Source organism: Trichomycterus rosablanca, chromosome 2 (genome assembly GCF_030014385.1).
Source record: "Trichomycterus rosablanca isolate fTriRos1 chromosome 2, fTriRos1.hap1, whole genome shotgun sequence".
In the NCBI taxonomy this organism is placed as follows: Eukaryota; Metazoa; Chordata; class Actinopteri; order Siluriformes; family Trichomycteridae; genus Trichomycterus; species Trichomycterus rosablanca.
Window position 1 is genome coordinate 6,858,876 of NC_085989.1, and position 13,748 is coordinate 6,872,623.

Below are 13,748 nucleotides of genomic sequence, written 5' to 3' on the forward strand. Positions count from 1 at the left end.
GGGACGGTTGGCAAGCCTAGTTTGACTGTCTCTTATATAGTCAGTAAGATAAAAGCCAGCACCAAAGCTTTGAATCAGTCCCGCACATTCCTGCTGGTTTAATACAAGCTCCGATACACTGAGTCGAGTGTTACAAAGGTGAAACGAGCTTCAAAGCATCAGTATCAAATGTTCCGTCCCTACTAAACAATGTTTTGTCCATTTTGTGTTAATTATTTCAGCCAGTTGGCTGCTTTTGTTTTTCTTGTGGGAATTCCTTAGATGTTTAGAAGAGCGGACGGTAGATAGAGACGCACAGGCCACGTCTAAACATCTGCACAAACAATCTAAGAACTTCCCACAAGAAAAACAAAAGCAGGTCAACTGGATAAAATGATTTCCACAAAATAGACAAAACATTGTTTAGCGTTACCATCACAAACTCCGTTCACTTTACCCCTGAGAAACAGTTTGATTGACAGCAGGTAAGCAACAAGCACTTCCTGTGTATTGTACCTACCCTTTCCGTCAGATCGGCCGTTTGTAAATTTGTTTCGGCATTGGTAAAAGTGTTTTACTTATTGTAAATTTGTTTTTGTTTTAGTTGTAATTTTGTTTTCTAAAATGTTTATTTGTTTTGCACTTCTCGGCCACCGTAGTTTACCCCCCATTGTTCTCCCAATTTATTGTAGCCAATGCACTGTTGGTGTGCGCAGTCCACCAATCCCTTCTTATTCACCCATGCTTCGGTGGATTTGCGCTTGAGATTGGGAGAGCCACGCCCCGATCTCTACTTTCCTCCACTTTCTGTACAGGCACCCTGTGCAACCAATGTCCTTACATAGTGTTGATGATCCCACTCCTTAGTCCGGTCTTTTTTCACCCAGCAGACTGGATGCCAATTTTGTCTGCTTGTAGGCTGCTAGAGGGCGCCCAGCTGACAGGTAGCAGAGCCGAGATTCGAACCCAGGAGCTCAGAATCTCAGTGTTGGTGTTCTTTGTGGGAACTCCTTCAAGTGTCGGGATAGAACTGCCCTGGGATAGCAGATTGCCCCAGAGGCAGTGCGACATCCCTTTTTTGGAGCAGACCCCATCAGTAAATCCTCATTTGATGGGGATTGGGCTTCTGCTTTTGCCCTATCTTTCCGGCTTGTCACAGATGCAGAAGGCCAGAGCTTCCTGTCATATTATGGCATCCAGTTTAATTCTGCACTGTCTCTGTTCTATCCACTTTCTCCACTGCGAGCTTTAAATGTTTTACTTTGTTTCTATTTATTTGTCCACCTCTTTATTTGCAATTGTATTTACAGTATTGTTTTACCTTGATTTAACTTTTGCACTTGAGTCGATTTCCATTCAGGTGTGTGGATTCGCCTCACGCTTCAGTAGCATTGCAAGCAGATCCAGCCCTGTTACACTATGTAATAAAAAAGCACAAATTTAGTAAAATTACACAAATGAATAGCTCCATTGCCTTATTTGATGAACGTCAAGGGTTTTCATGGAAACGCAGCCTTATTCCAGTTATCTGTGATTCACTGCATTGTTCAGGCATATATGAATCATGTTTTGTCCATATACACTAATCACAGCATGGCCCATCATATTTGGTACCGTACCCTGGAAGCTCGCAGCACTTCAGTCTTCTACATGGGGAGCTGATGGGACGAAATAGCTGCACTTTTGATCATTATGGACGTCAAAATTCGCCTCAGAAGCTCCCAGGCTGAGAAAACTGCTGTTATTAGGTGCATTTGAACAAAACATAAAAAAAGAGTGAAAATAAGAGCTTTTAGGTGAAACCCTTTGTGGTTGATGTACTTATTATTATTATGCCGGTCATTTCGAACCAAAACTTTTTTTTTTCCCTTTGTATGTGATTGTACTGTTGGCTTGCTTGTGTCCTTTGGTGTAGCTGACCATCCTGCAGCTTTTGTGAAATGAAACAAGCCCTGAGTGATGACAGGAATTATGGCAGCACTGGGAACAGCACTTCGGGCTCACCATTAAATCACCGCAATGCTAAAACCGCCCTGGGGAAGCAGACATTACGATTAAGGTGCCTTTCACCAAAAGTAGCCATTGTAATAGTTCCATTAGAGTAAACTAGATGGTCAGAAAGTATGTGGACACCTGACTGTCAGCTTATTGGACATAATTTTTTAAAACCATAGGCATTAATATGGAGTTGTGGCTAGAACATCTTCCACCTCTTTGTAGTGTGTCTCTGGAAATTTGAGGCATTATGCTAAAATGGAACTTGTGGGGAAAAAGGGCTTTGTGCTGGAAGAGGAAAGGGTCTTACTCAAACTGTTGCCACAAATTTGTAAATGATTGATTTGATACCTGTTAACCATGGGTGTGTCTGAAACATCTGAACTCAGTAATTACCAGGGGTGTCCACATACTTTTGGTCATATAGTGTGGTGATTTGGATGTTTACCTTTGAGTTTACTTCTACATTTTTGGCATTTAGCAGATGTTTTTATCCAGTATATGGTCCAAGCAATTGAGGGTTAGGGGCCTTGCTCAAGGACCCAACAGTGGCAACCTGGCAGTGGTGGGGCTTGAACCAGCGACCGTCTACTTACTAGTCCAGTACCTTAACTGCTAGTCTACAACTGCCCTAGATTCAGACGGTGGTGTCCACTGACTGTTGAGCACCTGAAGCGTCGTGTAATAGAGAATAGAGAAACATTAACATTTGAGGGTTAAGGGCCTTGCTCAGGGGCCCAACACTGGCAAATTGGCAGAGATGGGAACTCGAGTCTGCACACACAGCGACTTCAGACTTGACTCGGACTCGTTTCAAATGACCCGGACTCGACTCGTGACTCGCAAAAAATTACTTGTGGACAACAAAAGTCAGCAACATTAGTTATGTGTGACAATTATACAGACCTTCTGATTGTAATTTTTAGTAAGAAATGCTGTGATTTGTATTTATTTAGTTTGCGTCACACAGATGATGTGTGAACCGGGAAAAGTTTGGAGGTTTTTAATTATAAGCACATTTACAAAATAACGGATTATATTCCTAATGGGACACACAGTTATAAATTTAATAGCATCTGGAAGAACATAAGCTAAGGTAAGCAGTGGTTATGGATTTTTTGCTGGGTTTGGGATTTTGGCCGCTGTGACGTAATTTGCAATGAAAACAAAACGCCAGTTTAAGCTTTTAACTGGTACCTAGAAAATAAAGGCACGAAGTAAAAATGGCAGTCGCTAATCTGTTGTTGTTTTTTTATCTAAACTTACATATTATATGTTTATTTCTACGCTACATTTCCAATATATGTTTTGTGTAGATTATATTGACTCGTGACTTGACTCGGACTCTAGCCTAAAGACTCGTGACTCGACTCGGACTCTAGCCTAAAGACTCGTGACTCGACTCGGACTCGTATTTTGTGACTTGTGAACATCTCTGCTTGGCAGTGGTGAGGCTTCAACCTGCAACCTTCTGATTACTAGTCCAGTACTGTAACCACTGAAATTCCAATCATAATTTATTCCCTGCAGTAAGTTACAAATATTATTACAAAACATACAAACACGTTGAACCTGAAAAAAGAGTGGGTAGAGCTAGTATGCTATAAAAGAAACATAAAACATCTGCAAAAACATAGACTGTGCAGAGCCAGCACATTATATAACAGAAGTTCTAGAAGCAGTACGACTGGTTGTGGACAGTGTCAGAGACTAAAGAAATGAAGAACATTTTACAATGTGTGAGAAATCTTCATCATAGCCGCCAGCTCATGAGCAGAACCAGCGTACTATATTATTATATTATAAAAAAAATCCAGAAGCTGTGAAAAGTGTGAGTCAGCAAACTATTCAATTAAGGAATATTCTAAAATCTTTAAAAGGTACCTGTGAGCAAAGTCAGCACACTTTATATGAAAGAAACTGTTAAGAGTGACTGTGAAGAAGCTTTTTTAAGCTTGTGGGCAAAGCCAGCACACTATTGATGAGGGAAGTTCTAGAAGCTGTGTGAAAAGTGCCTGTGCATGGAGCAGCAAATTGCATAAAGATGTACAAAGAAGTAACTAATTTTAAGGTCATCACAATGCATGAGAATGAAAGAAGAAAGTTCTAGAACCTATTAACTTAATGCTTGTACATCACAACTTAATAAGTACATCACAGCAATCTAACCAGACACCTAAATGTTCTAATGGTCTAAAAGATGTAAAACGAGTGCTTAGAAAGTAGAAACTTGTTGAAAGAGTGCCTGTGAAGACGGTTTATAAGCTCTAGATAAAGTGTTTATGGTTAAAAAAACTGAATTCTGAAGAGAAAGTTTCAGAAGCAGTAAGCAGACTGCCTCCAGGCAGTGCCAGCACACTATAAGAGGTATAAAGTGTTCTTAAAGCTTTGAGAAAATGGGGCAGTTTGACAGTGATAAAAGTTCTGCAAGCAATCATATGGGTGCCAGTGGGTATAAAGAAATATAAAGAAAACTTATGACAGAGCCAGCATACTGTAGAGTTAGCACACTGTTGTAGAAAGAAAGGTTCTAAAACCTGTGAGAAGATGACTTATAGGGTAGGCCAGTTAATTATAGAAGCTATAAAACATGCATATAGTTGATGACCAGACAGCAGATTATTAAATGAAGTTCTAAAAGCTGGGAGAAACCTGTCTGTGGGCAGAGCCGCCTGCACATTGTATGAAGGAAAGTTCTAGAACCTGTGGTAGGAATGCTTATTAGGATTTTAACGTCATGTTTCACACTTTGGTTACATTCATGACAGGAACGGTAGTTACTCATTACACACAAGGTTCATCAGTTCACAAAGTTATATCAAACACAGTCTTGGACAATTTAGTATCTCCAATTCACCTCACTTGCACAAGTCTTTGGACTGTGGGAGGAAACCGGAGCCGCCCCCGAATTATAGATAGACAAGTACAATGAGATATCGTTCAAAGCAGGATGCTTCAAATATGCCTAAATAAAGTAAATTATTTAAAAGGTAAAACAAACTACACTTAAGCAATTATGCTTAATTAACGTCATTATAAAAACAACACTTAAGTTACAAAATCTAGCAAAATAATACATTTATATAAAAACAAATAAAGTGTCCATTAGAATAGAGAAATGTAGGGATATCGCACATAACAGTTATATATTGTACAGTGTGTAGTTGTATAATTATATACACCGATCAGATTATGACCATCTTCCTAATATTGTGTTGGTCCCCCTTTTGCTGCCAAAACAGCCCTGCAACTGTGATGCTCTGTGTATTCTGACACCTTTCTATCAGAACCAGCATTAACTTCTTCAGCAGTTTGAGCTGCAATACTCGTCTGTTGGATCAGACCACACGGCCCAGCCTTCGGTCCACACGTGCATCAATGAGCCTTGGCCGCCCATGACCCTGTCGCCGGTTTACCACTGTTCCCTCCTTGGACCACTTTTGATAGATACTGACCACTGCAGACCGGGAACACCCCACAAGAGCTGCTGTTTTGCAGATGCTCTGACCCAGTCGTCTAGCCATCACAATTTGGCCAACTGAGATCTCTCTCAGTCTCACAGATACGAACAATTACTACTCATCCCACCCTCACCGTTTTCAACCAAAATAAAAAAGTGCGGAAACTTTTTGAAGATCTTTCATATTATAACTTTTTACAGTCACAAATAAGGGGTCAACTTTACAGTTTTATATATTAGCTAATTAATGACCCCACTACCTCAGCTGTTGTTTCTTTCCCTTTTTGGGGAAGGGGGAGTTCCAGTATTAATTAGGAGGGTCAGAACCCTCATCTTTGAACCACATACTAGGAAAAAAAAAAAACCTAAATGCTGTAGGATTAGAGCCACTGGATGTAATTCTTGGACAAATAGCACAAAGATAAACAAATGTCAGCAGAACATAGCAGCATTGTAAAACTTATCAGATGTAAAACTTAGTTCTTAGTTGAATAATCTTGTTTATATCATGCACATGGCAAATATTATAGTAGTTATTGATTCACTGGCGGGTGGGTATTAATTATTATATAATTATAATTATAATGGGACAGTAGATCAGGTTAAACGCAATTACAGTTCTAAATGAATGCATCTGATGAATGTTTTTATTTATTTATTTATTTTGGGGCAAGAGTGGGTGGGTACAAGTATTAATTAGGAGGGTCAGATCGCCCCCCCAACCCTTTCAAACTACCTCATAATTCGAACCATGCTTTTAAACACAGTAACACACTCGACACACAAGACGCTAGACAAAAATGTTGCTCACAACCTACACCGACGAGGCATAACAGTATGACCACTGACAGGTGAAGTTAATAACACTGATTATCTCTTCATCATGCCACCTTTTTAGTGGGTGGGATATATTAGGCAGCAAGTGAACATTTTATCCTCAAACTTGATGTGTTAAAAGCAGGAAAAATGGGCGAGCGTGAGGATCTGAGCGAGTTTAACAAGGGCCAAATTGTGATGGTTAGACGACTGGGTCAGAGCATCTCCAAAACTGCAGCTCTTGTGGGGTGTTCCCAGTGTGCAGTGGTCAGTATCTATCAAAAGTGGTCGAAGGAAGGAACAGTGGTAAACCAGCGGCAGGGTCATGGGCGTCCAAGGCTCACTGGTGCATGTGGGGGAGCGAAGGCTGGCCAGACGAGCTACTGTAGCTCAAATAGCTGAAGAAGTTAATGCTGGTTCTGATAGAAAGGCATCAAAATACACAGTGCATCACAGTATGGGGCAGCAAAAGGGGGACCAACACAATATTAAGAAGGTGGTCATAATGTTATGCCTGATCGGTGTATGTCTTGTGTCACTTGTAGTAGACTCCTTTGATAATGCAATCCACGTCATGATGATGTCAGTCCATCTTATTCTTGCTTGATTCTTTTTTTGATTATGTTAAGTTTGTGATATTGAAACAGGACTCTGATTAAGCCAGTTTAAACAAAAGCAACTGGAAACTATGGAGTACTAATGGAGTACTTTGAGGCTTAACTTGACCACCAATTTAAAGTTTCCAGATGGGATTCCAAGTGTCGAAAATACAGCACTGTAGAAGCTGTACGATCAATGCAACCGGATGTAATTCTTGGAATTATTTTGTGGTTTGGCTTTGCTTGACTTACTTCATACTGCGTAATCAACAAATGCATCCGGCATTGCAGTGTTTAGATCTGCAGCATTTTTAATCCCGATTTAACACTGTGTCCTAAGTGCCATGCTTCAAAAATGATGCAGCAACCAGTTCGAAAGAGCATAGATAAAATATTATGATTGTATAATAGTGCTTGTGTATTCTCCTGTGTTCTTTTGTAATCCACGTTGTTCTCTGTGTTTAGCTGGCTGTACGTTTGACGAGGACTCGGATGTCGAGCTGTGCGAGTACAGACAGGGACAGGAGGATGACTTTGACTGGCAGTTGGTGCGGACCTCCAGCTGGCCTTCCGTGCCCTCTGACCTCACACAGGGTGAGTCTTTTTGAGCATGGATTGAGCATCTTTCACTGCTGGCACCTGTTTTTACAATGCATTTTACATTTAAGGGACATGTGGGACATGTCTGGAGTGGCTTCCGAGTGACAAAGTTGCACAAAGATACGCAGATGTGTTGGTTCTTCTATGTGAAACTTGGATCTTGTTTATAGCATGCCTGTGGCAAACTGTAGGCATTGATTCTCTGACGGGTGGGTATTAATTATGTATAACAGGACAGTAGATCAGGTGAAAACGCAATTATAGTTCCAAATCAATGCGTCTGATGAGCGTAAACATGCTGTAGTGAAATTATTACAATATAAACAACAGTTATATCAGAGCCACATCCACATCTTGCTTTTACGATGCTGAATTAAAATAAAAACAAATTATCATGGTTTTAACATCAGTATTACTCTGGTTGGATAGCACAGACCTTGGTGGAATAAAGAATAAAAGGCAGCTGAATTAGCACAGATGAAACAACATAATGTAGCAATATGACAATAAAGATATCAGCAATATCAAGATGTCAATACAACAAAGTAGGGGAGAAGAAAGAGAAGTAAAAATAAAAATGCAAAAACTCAGTATCGATGACAAGGACCGGTATTTGGATTAATGATCATCTGTTAACAGCATTAATAAGCTAAGTTGTTTGCAAGCAGGTGGAACACCAACCATGTTGCCACTTGCAGTGGTATATGTTTGTATTGCTGATGATACTTATTTTGCACATCTTTTTTTTACGTTGCAAAATCTCCCTCTGCAGCAGTAACAACATCCTCTGTTTTGCTTGATCTCACAAAATAGCTCATTTACCTGACGAGCTCTTTCTCCTTTAGCCGCGGTTTTGTGTTTTGGTGAACTAGCACCTTTATTGAACACTTTGCAGGTCATGCACTCTGCTTCTCAATGATCCCGACCGATCCCGACGAAAACACAGAAAATTTATTCTGTAATTCGTCTCTGAATTTTCATTTGCGGTTGGGTATTTTTAAGCGACGTGCAAGAAGGTGGGATCTAAAGGCAAAGGTGAAATTAGCCGAAAAGCCGAATCCTGGAGTTAGAAATCCCTGCCGAACACATTTTTAGGTCCAAAAAAAGAGGACATGTCTGGGAAAAAGAGGACGTCATATTTTTAAGAATATTTTTAAGAGTCCTTGTTTTGAGGGTTCTATACTGTCTGCCTGACGGTAACAACTCAAACAGATAGTGGCCGGGGTGAGACTTGTCCATTACAATTTTGTTAGCTCTTTGAACGCAACGAGACCTGTGTAGGTCCTCCAGGGTGGGTAGAGAGCACCCGATGATTTTCTCAGCAGAAAATTTGAGCACCTTGGTTGAGCATCCTAAATATTGGGTTCAGTCCTTCTGGTCTCATGATTTATAAATTTTACACACGCATATATTGGCATATATTGGAATTTCACTGATTTCTGCAACTGTTCTTCTTCGTTTCAGTCATTTACCTTAGTGACTTTGTGATGGTTGGTTCCAACACCCTCTGTCTTGTGTCGCTTGTAGTAGACGCCCCTGATAATGATGAATGATTTTTTTTGGTTTAATATCTGGGAAACTGTTAAATGTTTTATGTCAGCTGTCCCCAACTGTTTTTGCACCACGGACCAGTTCCATATAAGATATACTGTAATTTCATGGACCGGAGGGACGGGAGGATTTAAAATAAAATTTTACAACAAGCATAATAAACACAAAGTGCATAACAAAACTACTCACCAATGATTCAAAAAATCAGTGGGAACTCAGCTTTTTTTTACTGTGACAAGATGCTCCCACCTAGGGGTAATAGGAGACAATAAAACACGAAGTGTGTTCCTTATGTCCAGTCTACTCTGTAACTTTGTTTTGGTTGCCATCACTGCAGAAAATCCCTTTTCACAAAGATAGGATGTTGGAAATGGAAGCAGTGATCTATAATTATTCTTTCTGTGTGGCCTGGTAATAAATATCCCACTGACCGGTACTGGTCCATGGCCCGGTGGTTGGGCCTAGTATAACACAATTATAAATATATATATATATATAATCTGTCAATTATTCTTTTGTAAGGAGCTTGCTTGACTCGCCCCATTAAATCAGTTTGTCTGACTGTTGGTCGATCTGTCTGTCTTTCTGCTCAAAATATTTCAGTTCATTTTTATTCATATAAAAATTCATCAAATAAATCTGATACTTTTCTGCACTGGCAGAATATTGTATAATATTTAAAAAAGGTTAAACAATTGGGTTCCCATACCATATTTGTTTTCCCTTTGTCTCTTGTTTGTCTGTGTATTATAATTTTACCACCCAATCCGTGTCTGTCACACCATTATACACTGTGTCATAGTATATTACTCCATCAAAATTGTGCATCATTCCCGCTATAAATATGCTGTCTCTGCACAAACATCCACATTAGTTCAACATAAATCCATGATGCGTGGAAATCAGAGTGTTAATGTGAGCTTACCCCGGGCATCAAGGCATGACACGCTACCAGATGTAATTAACAGAATGTTTGTTCGAGCAGTCGGTGGCGAGCGATGGGGTTCTATTTTTCCACTGATAATGTGTGTACATTTTCCGGTTCTCTGCAGGATTGCTCTGTCCTTGGGGCATTTCTTTCCACCAGCAAGTTTCAGTCCGGGAGTTTAGGAGAGGTCTTTGCTGATTACTTTTTGTTCAGTTTGTCTAGGGTGCAATTCTTTTTCCTCCCAGGTCTATGGAGAGTAACAAGCATGTCCTAATGGCTTTTTTGTTTTGAAACTGATTTAATCATGACCTAGGGTACGTCAATAGATAAACAGATGCACATTCATACATTCATAGATGAATTTAGATTATCAAAAGTACCGGAATGCAATTTACACCTATAAGGTTTCCAGATTTTTCATGAGTAGTGCAGTAACACGACAGGTTTCTATTGACATGTTGATGCATCAACTAAAAACAAGAAAAAAGTTCTTTATTATTTATTTATTTATTTTCATTTTTATTCACGCATTTACTCCCCTTTTCTACCAATTTTAGAGTGGCCAGTTAGTCTTCCAGTTAGGAAGGTATGTTCACCTGTCCCATGCCCCCTCCAACACATGCGCAGTCCTAGACCCCTCTTAGAGAGTCATACAGGAAGGAATTGCTGGATTGTAATAGTGCCTCGCTGTTTACTGGCTTGCTGGATCCTTGGGGGGCCAGGTACTGTAACACTGGGCTGATAGAAGAGCCAGAACGCATATGCATACACTCAGTGAACTCCTTAATTGAGCAAAATCTTAATTTGAGCAAAATCCAAAATGAAGCAAGAGTCCCCTTAAGGCAAAAGTCCCTTTCTTTCGTATGCTGCTGCGGTGACTATTATCCATGCATTTGTAACTTCTAGAATTTACTACTGCAATGCTGTACTTCATGGACTCCCTGCTAGGGTTTTGAACAGGCTGCAGTATGTACATAATTCAGCTGCAAGGATTTTAACCCATGGCCTCGCACCTTCATATCTTGGAAGTCGGTCTCTTCGCTCTTCCACCCTGCATCTGTTAACAGTTCCCCCCTCTAAATTACGTACATTTGGTGATAGGGCATTCAGTGTCGCAGGCCCCAAGTTGTGGAATAGTCTCCCTCTTGAGCTACTGTACGTGCCTGCTCATCTGCAGCTGTGTTCAAAACCCGTCTCAAAACTCATCTTTTCCAGTTGGCTTTTCGGTGACTCAGAACTGTGCCACATGTTTGGTGTTTTCCATGTTTGTAAATGTGTATTTTATTTATCATTTGGGTGTCCTGAAAGGCGCTTTTCAAATAAAACCTTATTATTATTATTATTATTATTATTATTAAAAGTGAACATTACTTGATGGTACAACATTGCTAAAGCAGTTACGCTGTGCCAAAGAGTAGCATGTGAGATCATTTGTACCTCTACAACGAATCTCTACAGTTGAGGCAGCCCAGACCTCTTGTTGTTGGACTTGTTGATTAGGATTGTTGATCAAAACGCTGAGTTTTTGTTACTTATAGTCATTATTATTGTTAAATTATTATTTTTACTGCACTATAGGTCTGTGATGTGTATAGTTCTATGTTCCTGCTGCAGTAACGAAACAATTTCCCTCTGGATTAATGAACTTCTCCTTCCTTTCAAACTTTCTTCCTTCCGAACTTCCTTCCTTCCGAATGTCTGTCCTTCCTTCCTTCCTTCCTTCCTTTCTAACTTCTGAGCTTCCTTCCGAAATTCTGAACATTCTTCTGAACTCCTTTTCTTCCCAGCTTCCATCTGAACTTCCTTCCTTCTGTCCTTCTTTTCTAACATCCTTCTAAACTTCCTTTAGAAAGTTTCAGAACTTCCTTCCAAATTTCCTTCCTTTCTTTTGAACTCCCTTTCTTTCGAAGTTCCTTCCTTTAGAATGTCATTCCTTCCTAACTTCCTTGCTTCCTTCCTAATGTTCTTCCTTCTCTCCTTGCTTCCTTCCTTATGTCCTTTCTTCCTTCTTCCTGTCTTCCTTCCTGTCTTCTTGCCTTCCTTCCTTCCAAACTTCTGAACTTTCTTTTAAACTTCCTTCCTTTCTTCCAAGCCTCCTTCTGAACTTCCTTCCTTCTGTCCTTCCTTCCTTTCTTCCTTCCTTCCTTCCTACATAACCAGAAACACATCAATCAAAAATACGCTTTGTGTATACCTGGAAGCTGCAATACTTTGCCAGGAACAAAGGACAAACAGAAGTATATATATATGTATAGAGAGAGAGACACTGTGTATAATTACACAGACAATAGGAAGCAGGTATCGATAAGCGGGAACACGGAGGGGAGGCTAAGGAGGATCTTACAGTGCATCAAACAGATCGGTAATTATATACCCACAAAATGCATCTTGATGGTAGGTGTAGCTTATAAAGTAATCAACGAATGTATGTATCTGATGGGCGTACCTAATAAAATGCTTGGTGTATATTTGGTGTACATTAAACATTGTGTTTAATGAGCGCAGGGTATATCTCAGATCTTTTCTGTAGGGATAAATTCTAATTGAGACAATAGCCTTGTTTATTGGACACTGCCAGCTCAATAGCATCGATCCTCGATGAACTACGGCCATCATCAATGAGGCAGAACTACGAACCCAGAGATAGAAGTAGAGTGAACGTGAGTTGTTGCTGTGCCCGTATTCATTGGTCCTGCCAAGTGTAATTATAGTGAATCTGGGTGTATTGATTATTTAACTCTGTGGGACCAAACTTATTGCCAAAACACATAAACATCACATCCCAAACATATATTCATTCATTTATTGTCTGTTTTACCACCGTTTTATTCTATTCAGGGTTGTGGTGGGTACAATTTACCTGGCAAAAGGTAGAAAACACCCAGGACAGATGGCCAGTCCATGACAAGTCAAACACACACACATACATCTTCAGTTAAACTAACTGCATGTCTTTGGATTATGGGAGGAAACCGGAGCTCCCAGAGGAAACCCATGCACACAGAAAGGACCTGGACTGCTCAGGACCCGGATTGTTAGTCAGAAACGTTTTCCTCTAACCTGCACTAAGAGTCTAACAGCGTGTTACCTTTTTCAGAGCACGAAGCATTAAAAAGCAACCTATCCAGTAATGGAGGAACAGCTTTGCATTTTAATGGCACATTAACACAGGACCATTTACCTCGTCTCTCCTCCAGACTCCGCTGCTCATTTGCTTACAGGCTTCCGCTCGTTTCATGTCGAGGTGTAATAAGACGAGTGGCTCGTACGCCCCTGCTCCCTCGTTCTGAAGAAACGGCGAATATGTTAAAAAGAATCAAAGAAAGACTCAGTAAGCACTGAGAGTGCAATCAGCTTTGTTCCTAAATACAAGCAGGGGAAGTTTGGGACCTGTGGGTATTTTGTGTGCCTGGCTTTTGCCAGGAGTACAGAGGAGCAAAACAAGTATTCAATTATTATTTTTTTTTTTTTGTTATTTTAAAGATTTCTAGTGCAGATATTTACTGGAAATGTATCACTGATTAATTCAATCAACAAAGACTCCTTCCTGTTCAGCATGACTAAAAAACCCCTGATCAAATCAAATGTACATTTATTATTAGGGGTCCAAGCACTAAAGATGCTGGAACCATATATATATATATACATATATACAGTATATACAGTATATATTATTTTTCAGCTTGAATTAAGAATAGAATAGTCTACTCTATATGGCCAAAAGTATTTGGACACCTGACCATGAGCTTGTTGGACATCCCATTTCGAAAACATGGAATGTTTGAACCCCATATCAGGGTTAAAATATATTTCCATCCTT

At 40.0% G+C, this 13,748-nt stretch overlaps 1 protein-coding gene across 1 annotated transcript in view; it reads left to right on the forward strand.

Annotated features, from left to right (window-relative positions):
• Positions 1–13,748, forward strand: part of ptprua (protein tyrosine phosphatase receptor type Ua) — a 245,213-nt gene that overhangs the window by 73,087 nt on the left and 158,378 nt on the right. Inside the window, exon 2 of the mRNA XM_063010511.1 lies at positions 7,315–7,443. Coding sequence (XP_062866581.1) covers positions 7,315–7,443 — 129 coding nt within the window. The remainder of the gene's footprint in view (positions 1–7,314; positions 7,444–13,748) is intronic.